The sequence below is a fragment of the Lepisma saccharinum genome, chromosome 14, assembly GCF_977018435.1.
Source record: "Lepisma saccharinum chromosome 14, izLepSacc3.1, whole genome shotgun sequence".
NCBI classification, from domain to species: Eukaryota; Metazoa; Arthropoda; class Insecta; order Zygentoma; family Lepismatidae; genus Lepisma; species Lepisma saccharinum.
This window is the reverse complement of record NC_139242.1, coordinates 30,662,543-30,683,804: the sequence shown is the minus strand read 5'-3', so window position 1 is coordinate 30,683,804 and position 21,262 is coordinate 30,662,543. Positions and strand designations below refer to the sequence as shown.

Here is a 21,262-nt window from a genome sequence, read left to right as displayed (position 1 = left end):
AAGAGTTTGTACAACAAAGAAATTAATGTTTTGCATGCAGTTTGTACAGTTGCAATTTATAATTCAAGAAAAGCAACTAACTATCCTAATGCAGAGGTTATTACACTTGCAGCCATACGTAAAATTCAACTAACAAATAAACACATACAGCATTTGCTTACTTTCCTAATTACATCTTTTAGACCTCACATGAAGAAATTATGTACCATGCTCAGCTCATTATGCCAATCTATAGTATGAAAATTTTCATAGTCAAACTAATAGTTATTAACTACCCTTGATTTTTATTTGTCCTAACAGTATGCAACACATCTAGAGAAGCGCAAGGTTTTTCTCGCATTGTTATATTAATTGGAATTACCTCTGTAATACATACCACACCTGCCTGCCACAAATTAGAATAAAAAGTCCTAAAAAGTGCAAGGCATCACAGAATCAATAAACAATTACAAATAATAAACAACTGTAAATAAGAAGTTTTTAATGTATTAATGCAAATTAACTTGTGAAAAAGTGGTGAAGTTAACGCCAGTATATAAATGAAATAACCAAAGCTTACATATGAACATAAAATTTACATTTTACAAATCTACATTTTAAATGAAAGCATTCAAAGTTTATAAGTATGCATTCAATATTCTAAAGATGTCTTCACTTGTAAAATTTCTGTTCAGCATTTCAGTAAACAATTAACATGACTGCTTTCTTTCTTTTTTGTGAGAATAATCACTATTCAATTTGTGAAAGCTTCAATTTGAATAATCTTGCTACATTAGATATAACTATTACATAATCAAGTAAAAACATGGATGGCAATTTTGTCTCTTAACTAATGTTTTGTTAAAAAAAAAAAAGATTCAACCAAATTCAAAAATTAAAAGACATGTAATATTAATGAAAACATTAATTTTAAGACTCAGAATTTTCACATAAGTGCATGTGAAACATATTGAAAGAAAACTATGATGGTTTTCATTCAATAAATTTATCTTCAGTTTGTCCACATGCTCTTAAAGGTGAAAGTTTACTGTCTCAGAATTAATGTTTTCATAAAACGACTTGTCTTTTTATTTGTCTATTTTTATACAAAAATGTTCACTGTAATCCAATTTATATCTTTCCTTGTAAATGATACAATGTAATTTTAAGTATCATTCGTATAAATTTATGGTGATCCAACCACTGCTGGTTATGGTTAGAATGTAGCACAGAGAAAGGTTTGAATTTTACTGTTACAAGTTTATCTTTGGCTGTTCAGTTAATGAGTGTTTGTATTTTAAATATGCAGATAAGTGTGTGCTCAGGTATTTAAGAGTGAGGTTGTGCTTTCTTCAGTAACCATCCAGTACTTTGCTTACGGACTTTCCATTTAAGTTAATTTTTTAGGGAGAATCTTATACCACAGGAAAAGGGTGGGACATAACCCTTCTCCAATCCCATAGGAACTCCTGTGTGAGATACATTTCAGGTTGTTCATAAGCTGTGAAGTGTCGAACCAGTGGTGTTTGAATAAAAACTTATGGACATCAGGCACATATAATGACGATATGCTTCATAAATTTCCCACAATGAAATCACAAAATCAGGGAGTTCTTTTTGAACAAACCTGTATATACAGTATGTTTTAAAAGTCCTACAGGATTCTATAAAGCTATAACTTTAAAGTAATACGTTTATTACAACAAAATATTGTTTATTTTACACAGGAAAATTTGAAAAATTAAAATTTTGTTCAACCCACGCTGCTGGATGATGTGTGCAGATGATCATGTGATTCGAAGGTGGCAATGATGCAGGAAAAAGCTCAGGGCATGTTATGGCTTGCAGAGTTAAAATCTTCTGTTTAGGTGGTGAGAAGGTTCCAAACAATGTTTTTCCGTTTGGAAAAACACCTCCAGTGGTCTCCAGAGACTGTACGAAGAGTTTAAGGCTATGGGGAAGCGTAGCAGATTTGCCACATAGTGGGACGACAAGAACGAGTGACAGTGTGGCGTATGCAGTGCAGGAGAGCGTGCAACGGAGTCCAATGAAATCTCTTAAACGAAGATCCTTGGAACTGGGAGCGGTGAGGTCTACGTTACACAGTGTCTTACGCAAGAAAGTGAAAGCCAGGCCCTACAGGTTGAGATTTGTGCACGATCTGATAGAAGAGGATTGTGACATGAAGAAGGAATTTTGTGTATTAATGTTAACCTGATTAAATGGTGACACCTTTCAGTCTCACATTCTTTTCTCTGATGAGACCACATTCCGTGCTTCGGGAAAAGTGAATAGACACAATTGCCGAATTTGAGGAGTTAGGAATTCACATGAGTTTGAGAGGCATAAGCGGAATAGCCCCAAGGTCAATGTGTGGTGCGCAGTTTCCATGGACCACCTCAGTGGTCCATTCTTCTCCCGAGCAGGACACGGTGACATTCATTCCAGACATTCCTTGTCCTGGAACATCATCAATGAGGTCCACATTCAGCAAGATGGTGTCCCCTTCGCACTTCGCCCTTGAAGTTCATGAGTTCTTGATGGTCAATTTGGGGAGAGATGGATTGGCAGCAGAATACCCACTCCTTGGCCCGCAAGGTCCTTAGACCTTATGCCTTGCGATCACTGGTTGTGGGGACATATCAAGACCCAGGTGTATGCACAGGAACCGACAGATCTTGACAACCTGAAGTTCAAGATACTTGATGTGATTCACAACATTCTGAACAAGCACTGTCAGAACGTAATTCTCGGATTCAAACGAAGATTGCAAGTGTGTTTGGATGTGAATGGTGCTAGCTGGGTTTTTTTGAGTTGGTGTTTTTAAGTCCACTTCATCCACAGTAAGGCTAATTGGGACTGGACCTACAGTTTAAAGTGGAATCCGAACCACTGTGTGCCTCCACCGGGTATTGAACCCAGGACCCAGGTGCAGAGCGTCCATGTAGGCCGTGCAAGCCTGGCTTACACTTAATTAGTTCTAGTAAAATGTAATTATATGCAAAATTTGTAAACAACAAAGTTCAACTCGGGTCGACACCAGTGTTCGAGATTCTGTTCGGTAGATTGCAACACTTCAGCACCAGGTGGCATAGTGCATGGGAACTCCCACCTTTTGCTTGTGGAAAGTTGTAAGCCTTCTGAATTTTGCCTTACAAATTGCTGACCGCGATCGAGCAGTGCTTACCCTATCTGGGTAGAGAAGAGCGAGCCAAAACCCTACGTGTGTAAACCTTTGGTCAGAGGCTAACAGCATCTTTTCATACCTCCTGTTTAGAAGAAGTGTTGTTCATGGACACCTGCAGTATTTCTTTCCACCAGGGAGAATTAAGCAAAGTATTTTTTCCAGGGGTGTGGGTAAACTAGGTATATTCCCCCCATAATAGAGTTGCCTCCTCAATAGATACTAATTCAATTTGAAGTTAACATTTTTCTGCAATGCCCTTACATAATTTGGTGTGACTGAAATGAAATAATCTTTGTGAAATATATTATTTTATGGTCGACATTTATTTTCCAGAAAGGGCCTCCTCCCCTTGCCCCTTCTGGACATCCATGGTGTCATTTGAACTCCGAAATTATGCTACTACTACTAAATTGTTCTGGGATATTATTAATCTTAATTTATAACAAAAAATAACTATGGTTCAACCAACGGGGTAGATTCAACGTTACACCTCACGTCAAAAGTTTGAGAAAATTTAACTACCACGAACAGCGGCCCTCTTGTTTAATTTATATCCCCAACTTACAAATGCAAACGACTTTTTAAACTTGTGGGAGATTAAGCACCATTATGCTGGGGTTGGCTTCACTGGCTAACCGTGAATAAACACCAGCGAGACACAGGTCCTGCAAGAGGAGGGAGCTCCAGCGTCGTTGGTATGAATGGTTGGCTGCAAAGGAAATTTGAGCCGGTGGTGTTTCAAGGAGGTTTTTTCCAGGAACAGGTATTTCTAAAGCAAAAAAACTATGAAAGGGGAAAAAGGAGAAACACCTAAAAACGAACGGGAAAACCAGACATACATTAATGTGGTAAATGCTTGTTTCTGTTTTTCGCTTGTAAGAGAAATATTAAGATCTCTGTTTTTTTGTTTATATTTGAACTCAGCTGGTAGTAATTGAGCTAAAAAGTGCAAAACGTTTTTAAAAATTAAATATTTAATGAAAACTGAAGATTGAACCAGTTTTAAAAATCTCATGTCAAATGTGAACCAAATATTATTAATTAAGCCTACATTTAATTACATAGTCTGTGATTTAAACACTCTTCGAACAACGTACGAAAAGCCTGTTTATGGTCTTTTAGGTGCTAGATTTGGTTTAACACTATCCTAAGAAAGCACTTGTAGGTAGGCCCACCCCTTCTCTAGCAGTCATGGTAACAGAAACTAAAAATAGAGTGCACCTATTTTGTGATTCATGGTACGAAGCTGATACTTGGTTACGTGACTGTAAAAAGTATTCAGCACGTTTCTGTTCCTTTCTGTTTTCTTTTCTTTAGTATCATTATTCTTTATTTTATCTAACTTTGCAAATGTTTTATCATTAGGTTACTGATTGTGATAGGAGTAAGACTGACTTAATTATCAGTTTAAATGTATTAAATACACAGCCTAGCAAAGAATACACCAGGCTCAGGGATTTATCCAGAATTTTTAATCTGGTGTACCGTAACTTCGATTGTAAGGAATGTAAGGTTGCATTTAGTGCCAAAATTAGAGTTTTGTGAAAAATCCCATGGAAGTGTTCTGAAAAAAAGGGGGGGGGGGCGATGTGTGTGGATAAATCACTGACCATGCTAGCCCAAAAATAAGCACAATGGTAAATAGCCTTCATCCTGCTAGGCTTACACTGTTGGAAAGGTCACGCTCTGCCACTGCCCTTGATTATAAGGTGACGACGCTACTACTGCACCATCGGGGAGGCCCTACTATGCCCAGCTGGAGATCTGGCGAGGAACCAAACCACATCAAACATTGCTTTTAAAGTTTTCTCTGCGTAACAAACAATATTTTGTTGTATTAAACCTATTACTTTAAAAGTTATGTTTTTTTTAGAATCCTGCAGGACTTTGAAAATACTGCATGTACAAAAACAAAACCAACCCTAACTGACTTTAGTCAATGTTAACATTTACAGTTGTCATTGTACAAGTTTTTTGTACATCACTGCATGTATTTGAAAGTGCATTCTTGAAAACCACGTCCCATGCTTAAAGTGGTCTGTCCGCTAACTGTTAAAATCACATTAATGTGGCCTTTCTCATTCAAAATGAAAAGTAACCTTTTGACATACATCAGTTCTTCATGTTGCAGGCTTACATATGCGACAAAAACAGGGTGTTTCATAATGTTCTTATGTATTTTTATCCATGATCTACTGGACTTGAAAGAAGTGCAGAATGAAAGAAAAACTCATTTCTTTTTTTATCAATGTGTAATGTCTTCATTACAGTAAAACAAATTGAAAGCCTTGGCAGTGCTCTGTTGATGTAGAGATGAACGTGAGAGTGAGCAAGAAAACTGAAATCTATGCTGCTTGTCAACTTAGGCACAAGTCATGTATACTGTGTTTTCCGTGAAAAAGACTTTTCCCTTGTAGCAGCGATTTTCACAGCAGATACAGTAATGTGGCATAGCAGCATGACTGTGTATTACAATGGAAGAAAAGATACATATAAGAAACTTTTTATCCTGCACTTGTTTCATCAAGTTAAGTTCAGTAGCTCACATATAATACATCTTTGTAACCTTAAAGAACAATAAGAGACACTTTGTATTTGATAGCAATACAGCGCTTATTAAATCTGTGAAACAATTGTAGAGTATTCTTATTACCTACTTTAGTAATGTAGTCACTATTGCCAAGCAAAAGAGAAGTGAAAATTTGACTCGCAAATATATTAAACAGCAGAAGTCCACCAGGAAAACTCCAATTCATGCTTTGTAGTATTAAAGTTAGGCAAAATACCCAACAATTATCTTTCTAGTCATCTTAGCTTGAAGTAAGAGCAAGTTGACTCATTTAAAATACATAATGAATGTCATGTGAAAGCAAGAATTAACATAACTATATGTCATACCCAGATCTTTCTTCGTGCTCTACAATAAATATTTGCAAGTATTACTCCCCATTAACAATAAGGACTTTTCTGAACATACATGCTAATGCACTGTGGTTTCAATACATTAAAAAACCTAGTTAAAAGAATAATAAATATTCTGGGTTGTTCATCTTACTCATGAATCCAGCAATAGTGAAGTGCTTAAAATTATTCTCAATTGTCTGTGTTACCACATTTAATCACTAATTTATAATAAAATAAATTTACAACGTACCTTACGGTACTGATGTTTTTTGTAGACTCTGTATTTAGACTGATGAGAATCATGAGGAGAATAGTAAAATTACCATTACCAGCCTTACCTACAATATATCTCGGTCATTGCTCAACTCCCGAGAGCACTATAAAACAGGTAAACAACGTGCGTCAGAAGAGAATGCAGGCAAACTGCAAAGAGATAACAACGAATTCACCAGGATGCGAGTGCTGCCAGAGCAGAGAGAAATTATTCCACTGCAGGGCTGCCAGATGCCACGCAAGTCGAGACCTGTCCAGGGGAATAAAACCTTGAGCCAGCCAGTGGGACCAGTGCCAGGCAATCCGGAAACTAGAGGAGGAGGATAGCAGCCAGATAACTAGCCCCTGCTCCCATTAGTGTTTTCACCCTCCTCCACCACCCTCTGCTCATCCCTACTTTAGGTTACTGTAGGCCGTAATATTACCTTGCAGCTAAGATCACGTGTCTTGAAATGTTCAGGTTAAAAAAAGTTAAAAGCTGGAAGGGTAACAACTAAAACAATGTTCATCATCATCTGGAAGGTGCAGAATCACATTTCTGCACTTTCAATGACACATTGTGTTTTAGTTTTCACTCCTGTACTGTTTAATTTTCTTTAACCTGAATATTTCAATTAACGTGATTTTAGCTGGAAGGGAATTTTAGCATTCTCTTGGCGAAGAGAAACTCTCATTAGTCTAAATCAGGGATCCCCAAACTTTTTACGTTCACTGCACCCTTGTGAATGCGATTAATAAACTTGGGGCACCCTTGTTAGAATTTTTTTTCCATCTTTTTTTAAAATCTTAAATCAAAGTGGAATATGTTATGAGGAGCAAGTTAAATTTATTGTCAAAGAAATACCTGCTCCAGCACTAATGTTATTCATTTATCGAAATACAATATAAGGAACAAACATCAGAATATAATCAGAATTTTGCATACTTCTTAATATTTTTTTTTTTGTTTATCCTTAAAATATCTTGCAGCACCCCTATTGGGAATCACTGGTCTAAATGCTGAGTCTATGAAAACATCACCACCATAAGGTATGTTACAAATTTATTGTAAATATTGCAAAGAAGTCAACGACACAGATGACACCATTGTTCATGAACTAAAGCCTCTTTCCACAACATACCACTAAGACACCATAGAAGGATTGGCACTGAATTGATTCTAACAATTTTCTTTGTGGTGCCACTTACTTCAATGCCATGTGATTTTTGTGATTGATTTGCAAAAAGACTTGACTACTGAAAATATTCATTAACTCTTCAAGTAAGACCATACACTTATAGTTACTCGTATAAGTAATTCCACATTGCCTTGCATCTGAATGATTCAATTTGCAAAAAATTACTTCACACTAACTTCAAACCCGCAAATTAATGCTGTAAGTGTTACTATTCACAAAAAAGCATTGTGGTGAACAAGCAAAGCTAACATTGCAAGCATAACTCACTTTAAAGCCTGAACTCCTGCAAGCCTCCAGGGATCTCGGGCTTGTCAAAACGTACGGGTAGTCTTGTGCAGCACTGGTGTCAAAATTATACAGGTTCAAGTACAGCGGTTCAAGGGGTTTAGTCTTCATCACGAGCACCTCCAGGCACACTCACCAACAGAAGCTGCAAATAAATTTTGAAATAATTACTGCGATGTAAAGGTTTAGATGGCAGGAAAAAATTGAAGTTTCTGGCAAAAACACTGGTCAAAAGTTATGAGATCAGAATTATGTATTATGTTTACAGTGAAAAGAGAAAGAGAAAAGGATGGCCCTTAGTCTTGGTGTGGCTATTTTTAAAAGCAGATACAGCAGTGCAGTCTGTCAGCATGACTGTGAACCATGCAATCAGGAAACTATTTGAGTTCTTTGATCCTGCAAAATTGTGATCGAATAAATGTCTTCATTTTCTGTGAACAAAGTTTTTATAGAATTATTTTTTGTACAGTATAGCACATAACATAACCATGGGTATCTGGAAGGTGGGGCAAGGAGTGACCACGGCCCTCTTGGAAAAAGGATATCAGTCTATAATTATACATTTCACACATAATTTTATTTCAGTCACGTCCTCGAAGTGGAAATGGTTAGGGCTGGACTGACCCACCGGGACACCAGCCAAATTCCGAGTGCATCCTCTTGTCTCTTCCGAAAACACAATTTCGGTGCTTTTTTTCTGTTCACAATCGGCCACAGATTTAGCAGTGGTGAATAAACATTTCCTTTTCTGTTCCCTCTGGACTTTCACAGGATGGTTGAAGGGCCAAGCGATCTGGGCGACTGACAGGGGTGCCACTCTCAGGGTAGGAGAAAGGAAACCGGGACGTCTCCATTTGATTAGTGCCAAAACCTTATTTCTGATTACATGAGCATGGCTATATGTTTGTTGGTTTGTTCGAGTTTATTTTTAAGTGTAGTTTTTGCATAGAAAAGCTCATCGGAACTGGATCCTAACCACTATGTGCCTGGTGCATGGCTAAAAGAGTTGGCATAACATATTAAGTTTATTGCAAAATCATGTAGCAATTTAAGCTAAGAGATTAGTGTTATTTTCATGTTAGTATGTATTATACCTACAATAAATTTTGGGGGGGATTTTTTCCTTAATGTAATATAAAATTCAACATTTATATATTTTTCCAAAATAAATGTAAAGACGTTTATACCTTAGGTACACCATATTTAATCCATTAGATGAAGAAAAGGAAGTAGCTATTTAGAGGTAGTGATGCCCACAGGTGGGTTTGTGGACACGTTATATCTAAGCAACTTATTTTTTTTTGGGGGGGGACGATTTTTTATGATGGAAATTTGATGTGAAACAGTACAGCATTTGGCACCAGTTGAATTACGTTATTAACTATCCATTGCTGCTACATAAATAACAAATTCTAGACTGCCAAGGAAACTGTAACGGCTAATATTATTATTAAAGAAGGGTGGATATCCAACTCTTACACACTGGGTCTTAAATCGACATGTGGATTCTGGTAGGGGATTGAGGATTAAACGTTGGGGGAAGGGGCAATATCCGACTATTGAATATCAGTGTTAAATCTTAAGATTATCCTGGGAATTTTAGTTAGGGGGCTGAGTATTAAATTTGGGGGGATATCCAACTTTTGTGTATTAATATTACGTCCGAGATTGTAGCGGAAAATGTGGTTTGGAGACGTAATTTTTTTCTTTTGGAGGGTGTAATATCTAGGTACTCTTCAATATCAACAGTAAGTCCAAAATTTTGGTTGGATGATTGAATATTAAATTTGAGGGGAGGAGATATGGAGCTCTTAATAAAGTGTAAAATCTTAGATTGTCAAGGGGTTTCTTTAGGGTTCGAACATTATATTTAGAAACTATACTTTATGGTATGGTATGGTATGCGCACGTTTCGGCACCGAACATGGGAAAAGATAAGCTGGAAAACAGTAAATATTGAGGGGTCCTATGAAAGTATTGACATCCCATTAAATTAATATTCTTGCAAGCCTGCAAAGAAATGGATATAAAAATTTTCTTGCTCGCTTCGCTCGCAATTTTGTTACAGAAATGCATGTCTGGCATTTTCATGAGACGATTGTGAAGAATTATACTGTAGCTGCATTACAAGACATAAACAATATTCTCAATATTTATTAATAATATAATTTCTTAAAATATAATGTTTAGTGTCGGCATATTGCTTCATTTATAGCAGGTGAGTCATTTTGATGATATGGTTCTGTTAGCAATATTATTGTATTATTGATTCCCTGTAGGCTATGGTGCAATACTAACTGTGTACTTCATAGTAACGTCTTGCACATTACTCGATAAAATAGGAAAATAAATAGTGTCAAATTCGCATTTCTAACTTATTGTTGCAGGGTAAATTTGCTTTAGCAAGTGAAATTTGCACTTAAGATGAAATCCATGTAATTATTGCTATGGATTACTAAAAAAATTCTAATTACCCCAAGCAGAGGGGGTGACTTCTTTGAAGGAGGCACCTTATTATATTCTCGTCCCGGCCTTAGGAATTTCTAGCTAGGGTTCTGTAATTTTCGATCTTAATTTGTGTAAGACTATGTTAAATACCCAAATTGTGGGTTATTAAAATCTTGTTCTCCAACCACAAACACTGTTTAAATACATATTTATATAATTGTGACACTTGAGATTGCTAGCTTTCTGTTATTTCGAAAATTTGAACCATTAAAATTATGGACAGTTTAACAGGCTATTGTATTCAAATAAAATAAATTATTACGTATTCACCCAAAATATTTTGAGGGGTCTAGCTGCGGGATGGAAACCACGGGCAGATGAAGTATAGTGTTCAATAAAGTTTAAAAAAACCGTTACTTTCAGTAGACACGCTATCATAATTAAATATTTCATGTGGATTACCACATGATTTGGTGGGGGACGCATGATGGATTTGGGGGGGGGGGGTGGGCACCCCTGCCTGTAACTAGGGATGTGAAGTTTTCGTTTTAACGATAACACCAAAAAGTTGAGGAAAGTAAAATAAAGTGTTTAAAATGTATTTGGGTAGGTTAAGGAGGCAAGTTTTCGGTGTTTCGGAATCGCGAATTCTGCCATTTTTTTTTTCAGAATAACGCCGAATTTTACACTTTAACGTGAAAAACGCCGCGAAATGTGCAATATAAACTGGGGATAACAATTCTTTTGTTAAAAAAAGAACTAGGCCTACCTAAAGCGCTAATCTGTCATTTGTAGTCTAGCTGGTGATAGTTCAATTCAGAAGGGATTGTCGCGCTTCACTTGTTGCAGTTTGGTTCAGATATGACTGACAGTGTTTAATCTCGTCCTGAAATAGAATTCGCTCGGGGGGGGGGGGGTCTTCCTAAAAGGAAGGAGGGGGCGAGGGCGTGTATATGTGTGTGTACACTAAACGGTATTTTGAGGGAAATGTAGGTGTTAAACATTTCATATTTAATGGTTGATGAGTTGAAATAGTTTTCCAAATGGAAGAAATTTGTCCATTTCCCTAGAAAGTAAGTCATAAATTTATTCTTTTTGTCATTAGAACTAAAATTTGTCTCAATTTTCCAGAACTAAAACAATGTGAAAATCTTAAGCATAGAAGAAACAGTAAAAATGCATGTAAAAATAACAACGATTTTATATTATTAACACCGAATTTTGCCCTAAACCGCGAAAAATAACACCGAATTGCAGTAAAAAATAACATCGAAATTCAGTGGGGGGAGGGGGTGACGAAAACTTCACGTCCCTACCTGTAACTTGTCACAGCTGGGTTACTCCGGATCGGACTTCCCAGCTCTCAGGGAAGAGTATGGAGTAATAGCTAGCTATACATACGTAACTAGGACCCGACTGGTCACTGGTGTGAAATTGTTGCCCTTTCTATATAAAATGAAAATATGATGGAATAATTTTGCAATAACCCTGTTTATTATGAGTTCTTCGCACAGTTACAATATACTTTCAACTGGAGGATCTGTATAAGGTTCACACATGCGGATTTGTTTACAAATCTTCTGAGATCTCTTCACGGTTTCTTTGATATCGCAGGAACTGAGACCAAAGACAACAGGTTTGCCAAAATCTGTTCTGGTTTGCACCAGTGGCGATTTCTCTGGGTGTGTAAGTCGTGTGTCAACGGCCAAAGGAAAATGAAATAAAGAAGAAAGTATCTGTACTTTTATAAATTACGATTTTGAGCGTTTTTCTTTAATTGTCAGTTTCGAGCGCCCGGTAGTTTACGAACGCGGCGCAGCGCGCAGTGGTTGTCAGGCAGGCACAAGGAATATAGAGGCAGGCAGATCGGTCGCAGACTGCCAGGACGTTGGAGAGGAAATACAACGTCTTACCACTGCCGAACATTTATAGGATGACCGCGCATGCGCATCCTGCCACCCACCACCATGGTTAGCTTCTCAAGGCGTTGTATTTGTTCCCAACGGTTTGGCTTTCATTCACCCCGCGTTCCGCGTTGTTTTGCTCGTGATTGTTGTGCATTATTTTTTAAACGTGTGGTGTGAAGTGATGTGATTATTTTAAGATGGAAAGTGTTGTGCAAAACTATTTAAATGATTCCTTTTCTTCGCTTTCGTATTCAGAGAAGAAACAAGTGATTGACAATGGTCGCCCATGTCCGAATCTCACGATGTCAACATATGTTAAAGGAAAAAGTGGTGCTGGAAAAGGTTCTGAGAGACATTTTCGAAAAGAACTCTATGAAATTTCAGACTGGCTTTGCGGGTGTGATGTGGTGAATAAATTTTACTGTTGAACATGTTTATTATTCTTAGGGGGCTGCGGGATCCCGAAAAGTCGGCACCGGGATCGGGAAAAAAATTCCTGTCCCGATCCCGACTTCGGGAAATGACTTCCCGACTTTTTCGGGATCCCGAGCAGTCGGGAAATACCGAATGGTCATTGTAAAAAGTTGTTAATTCTCGGTGTTTTCGGCATTGCAAATGTCTGGAACTTATCGGAAATTCTTAGTTTTTGTATCAGAAATGCAAACACAATCACTTAAGGTGAAAATGACGTGTAGAATTCGATTTTTCAAGAGCTTCGGAAAATTTCGAACATTTCCCGTCCCGAATGTCGGAATTTAAAAAATATCCCATCCCGACTTTCGACTAAAAAAGGTGTTTGCAATTATCAAGGGTATGCGGATTTGAATCATCTCAATACTGCAGTGAAGAAACACAGTGAGTCTGAATTGCATCTTTCTAGTTTCTTTAAATTTAGTAGTTTTGTTGCCACCCCTACTAGAATTGACGGTCTTTTGGATACTCAACGAAAATCTGAAACAGAGCTACACAATGAAAAAGTAAAAAAGAACAGGGAAATATTAAAGAGGTTGATTAACGCCGTCTACTATTTAACAAAGCAAGAACTGCCATTCCGAGGCCATGAGGAAAATGCAGCATCTCTAAATAAGGGCAATTACATGGAATTCCTTACTGCAAGTGTCGAGTTTGATCCCTCATTAAAATAACATTTATTAAATTCTACAGTTTTTCGCGGTACTTCGGCAGGCATTCAAAATTATTTAATAAATTCAGTTTCGATGTTCTGAGAGATGAAATCTACAATGAAATTCAAAACACAGACTTTGTGGCTATCATTGTCGATGAAACATCAGACATTAGCAATAAATCTCAGGTGTCAACGATGTTACGTTTTTTTTCGGACTCGCAGAAAAAAGTCATTGAAAGATTTCTTGGGTTTCATGACATGAGCGCCGATAAAACTGCAGGAGCTATTTTTAGTCACGTGACTGAAATAATGGATAAATATAAGTGTGGGGATAAATTAATTGCCCAGACATACAATGGATCTTCTGTAATGAGTGGTCAGTTGAATTATCTCCATCGAGAAAGAATTACTTTATAAGCTGAGAGAAGGGGATAAATCCAAATTTTATGAGGCGGTGATCAGCGCATTTCTCTCTAAAGAAAGAAGAATAGAGCTGGAATTCAAGTAACTGTAAGTAATGAGCAGTTGAGTTTTCAAAATTTACTTTTTGGAAGGATAAATGAAGGGTAAGGGGGAAAACCGGGAATGTGCATTTTAGCGATTTTTCAATGAACGGGTCAGTCTTATGTCCAGGGTGTTTTTTGTAGGGGTGATGGGAGTTCCACGAACCCCTCTGGTTGCAAACTGCTGCTTTAAAAATTAATTGTATGGCGAAGTATTGAACATTAATTTTCTCGTTTAAACAGTCCTTGCTTGTCCTTACCCTTCAAAAATATTAATATTTTAAATGAAGTATTTACTTCATTTTAAATAATTTATGTAATTTAATGTTTTTCTAAATATTTCTAAATTTACACCAAAAATGTTCGTAGAAAATGAGTAATATTAGGTCACAGTAATGAGAGGGGGAGGGGTTAACATTCCTTCTTTGACAACGCCTTAAGTTCAGGGTCAGGAGACGCCACTGGTTTGCACTAGAGTAGAACCGAAGGTAAAACAGCAATGCTCTTCCCTCTATCAGATAACCTGAGATAGCTTTTCGCAACTAACAATTTCAGTTTTTTTCCGTAGTAAAAAGCTGCTTACAAGATTCCTTGACAATTTGGTTTTCGTTTACAAGTTCCTGTGTTTTTTTTAAAATTACATCGTGCAGTCTTGCAATTTACAACTTCTATAAAGTATATAATTTTGTAATACCTTTCGTAAATAATTTTCCAAAGCCGCGTTGTATAGTGATAGCCATTGTTCGTAAATCAAATACCTTTTTGTTACACACTTGACAGGAAATAGTTTCCCTTCGTAAGCATTATTTGTAAAAGTCCATCAGACACTGCCAAATCGAAGTTTTACATTGCACTGCAGAACCGCGCAGTCAGTCCCGTAGCTAGATATTTTGGCGCGCCTCCGCACAACCAAGCACCGACATTTTATGTGCGTCCTTCGATATTTTCTTCGTATGGTTTGTGATATTTACATCCTACAAATTTTGAAATTAGGAAATAAAGAAAAACCCATTAAAAAATAATATGTTATATTTAAGAATACGTAGTTCGCTTTACTGATTTAAAAAAAAAGTTTAGTCTATTTAAGAATCTTTCAGTCATGACTTAGTGCCTGAAGAACATCTTTAAAAATATACTATTACTACTACTTTGGGAAACAAAGTTTCAGAAGCAGAAAGTTCCAGCTACAAGTAAAAGAAGAAAATAAAGGATAAGAATAATAATTGTACCGAGTGGAGTGGTAACAACTATTTTCACATGGTGATCCCCAAAAGGGGTCACTTCTTCACTTGAAAATATTCAATGGGAACAAGGGTTGAGTAACATCTTGTATGTTTTCCTTCTCCTCTTACCTCTGCCAAGTGTAAATTTCTCCATCACATATTGTGACTTCAGGGCATGGGCGTCGCCAGAAATTTTTGCAGTAATACAATAATAAATATTTTAAACTAATAAAAACAAATTTTATTCGAATATTATAATAATATTTATTATTATATAAATGTGGAGACTCTATCCACCAAACGAGTGAATACCAGCATAACTATTTTCCATTATTTCTTTTGCATTTTATGCAGTTAGTATCTGAAATGCATTTTGATATTAACTTTTGCACGTCTCGTTCAAGAAAAGGCCTAAAATGTGTTGTGTGGCCTCTCACCTACAACTGTAATTATTAGAATTTTGAAAACTGTGGAACCATTTGTTCTTTGGATGAAATGGTAGAATATAACCTTCTTCCTGTATTTTTCACTCAATGTTTTCGATCCCATGCATTTTTACTTTGATTATTCTGTTCGAATAGTAACTAAATGGACTTTATTTCTGTTCTTAATAATAAGAGTAACAAACTTTCGGCTTTCCTGTATCTTTAAATGAACGATGTCAATTTCCAGGGGTGGTCCATCGACCCGTTTGACCCTCCTCCCCGACGCCCATGACTTTGATATCTTTAAAATCTTTAAAAAAAAAACTTTGAATGCCACTTCCTCCTAGCCTCGCTACGGGCCTCAGTAGGGTTGTTTTGCATCATTTTTTTTTTTTTTTTGTATTGGAAAACAGCGGATCGAACCAAGTGTAACCACAGCCTTTTTAGCAGGTCATCAGTACGTCAAAAGAAACCAGCAGTGATCACTGTTTTTTTTTTGCGGGGCAGGCAGTACCAACGTCTGAATCACCTTAGAAAGGGTACCAGAGGCCAGCATGGCAGATGGAGAATACACACAAATACACGAAAGTTCGAAATATACAGAATATTGTATACAGTAACAGGGTGGCCACTCTAGAACCATGATAAAATTCAAGTATAATTCCCAGTTTTCAAGGCGAACTTTCTAATAATTCAAGGGTACAAGCAGATGTTTTTTTTTTCTATTTCAACCTTACGTATTATCGCCTCCCCCTTCCCCCGCACGTATATAGTAGTAACAATATAAAAGGTCTGTGTGATTTTAATGTATCCAAAAATTCTAATTCAATTAAATTAAACGGTATAGTCCCAATATTTAAAATATTTTATTTAAGGTGCAGAGTTTTAAATTTGCCATTTCACGTACTCATACTCGAAATACATCTACAAACACAAGTCACAAATGTTATACACGGAGTATACTAATCTACGAAAAATTGTTAATTGTATAAGAATTTCAAACACAAGTTTAACTGATCAACTTCAGTGCAATAATGTTCGTCTCTCAGATAGATCGTTCTGCAAAGGACACTAATAAAGTAAACGGATTCAGAGATAATGTTTTATTTTCCACGCAGCTTTCTTTTCCTTTCTCGATAAAAATAAAAGCTAAAGTAAAAAAACTTGCCTCAGGGCATTCATAAATTGAATGAGATTTGCATTAATTAAAGTTGCAGTGTTTCACGTCTACGGAGGAAAATTCACGTAGAATTCACCCGTAATTCCCGGAGCCAATAATTCACGCCGAATTCCGGGAATTCAATGAATTCCCGGTGAGTACCCACCTTGATGTAATAGTAATGCCATTGTATTTTGCTTGTCAAAATATTTTTTACTGAAACCTGGAGACCACGAGGAGAGTAGTTTCCTGAAAGCCCACCTTGGCGCTCTTTTAACATCGCCAGTGGGAAGAGGGGCGCATCACATTTAAAATACTGCAAATTGTTCTACCTATTCTAGCTACATGGAGAACAAGAGACCGTAAATAATGTTTATAAAAATAAAAAAGCGCCAACCACCATTTTAGGGCACTATAAAGTCCTCCAATGCATGCATTACGAACACCTAAAATTATTTATCACTACTTCTTAAAGGAACAAAATATTTTTGTACTAAATTTCTAGGTCTAGCTATAACATTCCTTTTAGTTCGGTACCACTAGCTCCAAAAAAATTGTGTTCATGACGAGTTTTAAAAGTGTCCAAAAATTGGGGATATTACTGAAACGGCCATGTAAAATCGAAGCGAGAACGAGACCATACCCTTCGAGACTTGTCGAGACGAGATCGAGACTTTCGGCCTCGTTCGGGAATTTGGTATCATATTAAAAAATTACGTAATTCAAATTTATTTTGCCGAGTTCTTTGGACAAAGCGGGTGTCTGCCTGATTATTGAGACAAGTCACTTATTTTGTTTGCGACAATTACAAAATCAGTCCACTAGTGCCAGTTGTGGGCCTGTGCTGCTTGGTTGCATGTATAATCAGGATAAAAATTCCTGTTTTCGCGGGTTCGTAGCGTGTAAATGAGTGTCTATCGAGTGATGTTCGTCGATTTATCACAGTGCCGTATTTTCAGCTTCCAAAATCCAAAATCTCCCCAACATCAGTGTAATTAAAATTAAAATAGGGAACTTTACCTAAATATGTAGATTAACGACAGCGAATCACCGTTGTTAAAAACACTATAATTCTTCACAGAAAATATCACTGCACAAGCACCAACGTCTTACTTCCACACACACACACACTCGACTGGAAAATACAGCAACTCTCTCTCCCGCTCTCAACGGTTCAGCAACTCAACTCACTCGATCTTGTAAGACTGCTAGCTGTCGCTGCTGGCCTACATACACGTGCATGCAAGAGATAACGGCTACTCTTCTTTCCCACCATTGTCAAAGACTAAATCGCATGATCTTAAAGACCAGCTTAAGTTAATATCGATGTCAGCACGAGGAACACTTTTCCTCATATTTTTTATATGAACATCACTAAATAATTAAACGTGTGAATACTTGGTGAAGTGGTTTATTACAGCGCGCTACGATGTCAGGGATCCCGTGTTCGATTCCTGCCTTGAGCATGGGGGTTCTTTGTGAGTGTTCCTTCATAATAATTCATCCTTATCTTCGCAAAAGTGGCAGATCTAAGTAATATAAACCAAATACGTCAATCAATCAACATTTACGTCCGCAGGACTGTTTTCAGAGAGGGGCAAGAAAGGTATTTTTTCCATCGAATTTGCCGAGACGAGATCGAGACTTCATCTCGTTCTAGACTTTAACTTTTCACAAGTCTGTGCGTGTGTGTTATCACTACACCTCGGATTTTTAGGTTCTAAAAAGTGTGCTAAATAGGCTCTAAAAATCCTAAAATAGGTCCTAAAAATATTGAAGTAGGTTCAAAGAAACTTAAAATAGTTCAAAATTATTGAAAAACGCTGATTAGGTATAGTCACCGGCAATGAAAATGAGACACCTATATCCTGAAATACGCCTAACCCTACGGCGATGGCAGAACTTAACATTGGAAATTTGCTATTAAAATCCACTCTTCGCTGTATGGTTAGACAACAATAATTTTTTCACGTTATCCACAATCAAACTCCGCAATTATGTCTTGTGAGGATCATCTTATATGCTGACAAAGACATAGTCAGTGGTGCAAACTTCAATGCTGAAATGTTAGTTTGCAAGGCGTGAATGCCACCAAGCATTGAAGTGACGCGAAAGTGAGCAAGACTACACAGATCAGACCACTTTGGATTGTACTGGTAACAGTGGCACCAGGCATTTTGCTTCGTTTACAGCTTTGAAAAATCACCATGGATTTGGAGGAAGGGAAATCGACAGAGAGTACGTTTCAAACACGTTCGTCATTGAATTTTTTCGTGACCAAACAAAGGCCTCTGTTGTGACATAAAAATCCTGTGAATTTTTTAAAAATATATAAAAACCTAAAATAGGATCTAACTAGCAAAATAGTTTTTTTTACGCACTATAAAACTTCATCAGTTGTTGCGTTTTTTAACGAAACGCTGACATAACTTATTATTTCTTACATACCTGCAAAATAAAAATTGGGTTAAAAACCTAAAATTCGAGGTCAAGTTATCACCCACTTAACATTTCCTTGGAACAGGCGTCAGGAATTTACAGCAATTAGCTCTCACTATACTAAGTATATGTAGTATTGCAGTTGATTGATTGAAGAAAAAAATTGAGTGTGTCGGCACTTTAGACCATTTTGCACTCTTCAATACGGGGAAATATCCACTTATCTAAAATTCTTACTTAAAATGTTAAAACGAGGGGTGTAAAAAGCCCCTTGAGAAAAATTAAAAGTGCAAGGTGGTAAAGGTACCTGCGCAAGACAAGCACAACACATGAAAACGTAAAAATACACTAAAAGCTTCCTCACAGACTGTGCAAGAGGCCAGCTCTTCTCAGAAAGCTAAAAACATTTGGTAAAACACAGTTTTCTCGCCCAACAGGGATGATGACAGCTGGGAAGATTAAAAGTCTGTCTGGTGAAAGCAAAATTGGCACATTCAAGAAGAATGTGCCGAACACTTAAGACAATGTTGCAGTGCCGAACACTTACGATAACGTTGCAAGTACGGCACAATGGAGGGTCCAGTCCTTGCAGAAAATGTAGTTATATGGCTCTAGGATCTAATGGGGTCCAGTAAGTTATGTAAGGCTTTCTTACCGTTTTCCCTCTTTTTAGAGCTAATTGACGTGGATTAGCAACCAGTCATGATTGCAAAGTTATCAATTGTTGGCAACTGAACATGATCAGCGAGGTTGCATATATCAGGATAAAGTGCCTGTCAAACACAACAATTTTTAAGTAAAGTTGTTTGATTTAATAATTACCTCTACACGCTGTATGAGAACCGGCAACGACCGTGACAGAGTGGTTATCACAACGCGCTACGATGCAAGCTGGGTTCGAATTCCGGCCTGGGGAGTTGTGTCCTTGGTGAGCGTCCCTTCATCATATCATCACCCGTACTCTTCGTCGCGGTTAGCCAGAAGTGATAGAAAAAGTGAAGCTAAACAACAAAAATTAATACAAACCGAGAAGAGAACTAGATGAAGACGCATTGAACCCAGAGGGCATCAACTAAAACGATAGTTCAACCGCAAGCCACGAGAGTAGGTTGTTAATCCGCCATTGACATAGCTGCTGCAAAATACATTGTAATGATACGGAAGTTTTCGTTTCCTCGTTAAGTATATGGATCATAAAAGTGAAAATCACCACGCGGCATCAGAGAGTTAGACATTTATGTCGGGGAAAATGACGATAAGATAAATTGCATGAGCGCACGGGAAAGGAAATTTATGGACAGGGAAGAAACGCCAAAGACATGTCTTCCTAAATGTCTGCTTTGACATGTTTGTTTACCAGGAAGACAGTTGGTTTTCGTGGCATTTTAGTTCGAATCTAGCCTTAAATCTTAAAATCTGCTCCTTCTTGCTTTATCTGTTTCACTATAGGCCTACCAGGTGACACAGTGGTGACGTCGTCGCCTTGTAACCCACCGATACCCGGTGGTGGAATGTATAGGGATGGCCAAACGGATCCGGATCCAAAAGTTACGGATCTGGATCCGGATCCGAAAGTTTCGGATCTGGATCCGGATCCGAAAGATCTGGATCCGGATCCGAGAGTTCCGGATCCGGGTCTGAAAGTTTCGGATCTGGATCCGGATCCGAAAGATCTGGATCCGGATCCGAAAGATCTGGATCCGGATCCGAGAGTTCCGGATCCGAAAATTTTGGATCCGGATCCGAGTCCGAAAGATTCGGATCTAGATCCGGATTCGAAAATCCGGATACGGATCCGAGAGTTTCGTATCTCAATCCCATTATAATATTACCACACCTTAAAGGGTATTATGATCTTCGATTACAAAGAAATTTTTCGTTAGTTCTACAAGAATTTTTTTCAAGTGTTGTTCCTACAATACTTTGCTACGCATCGGCTAACACACTCGTGCACACATGTCAGAGGTGATTTTGTAAATGCCATTGAAACGAATATGTATTCATTCGAATGTATTGGAAATGAAAACACACATAAATGTGAGACATTCCATTCCAGGATGAAACCTTTAACACATATAACAAGATAGAAATGTTATACAAAAATTATACAATTGTTCTACAGTTACAGTTCTACAAATTAAAATAAAACATTACAATATATGCAGTGTTAAATAATTACAAAGTGTAAGACTAACAAGGGAGGTTATCTAAGTGTCCCCCTCCGAT

General features: G+C 37.3%; 2 protein-coding genes across 6 annotated transcripts in view; one reads left to right on the top strand and one right to left on the bottom strand.

The window, feature by feature from the left end:
• The window catches only part of LOC145998770 (EEF1A lysine methyltransferase 4-like), a 177,908-nt gene that overhangs the window by 44,787 nt on the left and 111,859 nt on the right, over positions 1 to 21,262 (top strand). The window lies entirely within an intron of this gene.
• Positions 1 to 21,262, bottom strand: part of LOC145998768 (uncharacterized) — an 81,788-nt gene that overhangs the window by 55,783 nt on the left and 4,743 nt on the right. For 3 of the 5 annotated variants that reach the window (XM_083135343.1, XM_083135347.1, XM_083135346.1), the window contains exon 2: positions 7,789 to 7,951. In XM_083135343.1, coding sequence (XP_082991469.1) covers positions 7,789 to 7,917 — 129 coding nt within the window. In that variant the 5' untranslated portion in view covers positions 7,918 to 7,951. Of the gene's footprint in view, positions 1 to 7,788; positions 7,952 to 17,617; positions 17,709 to 17,788; positions 17,840 to 21,262 lie in introns of those variants that run through there. The other 2 variants (XM_083135345.1, XM_083135344.1) reach the window with 2 other exon arrangements.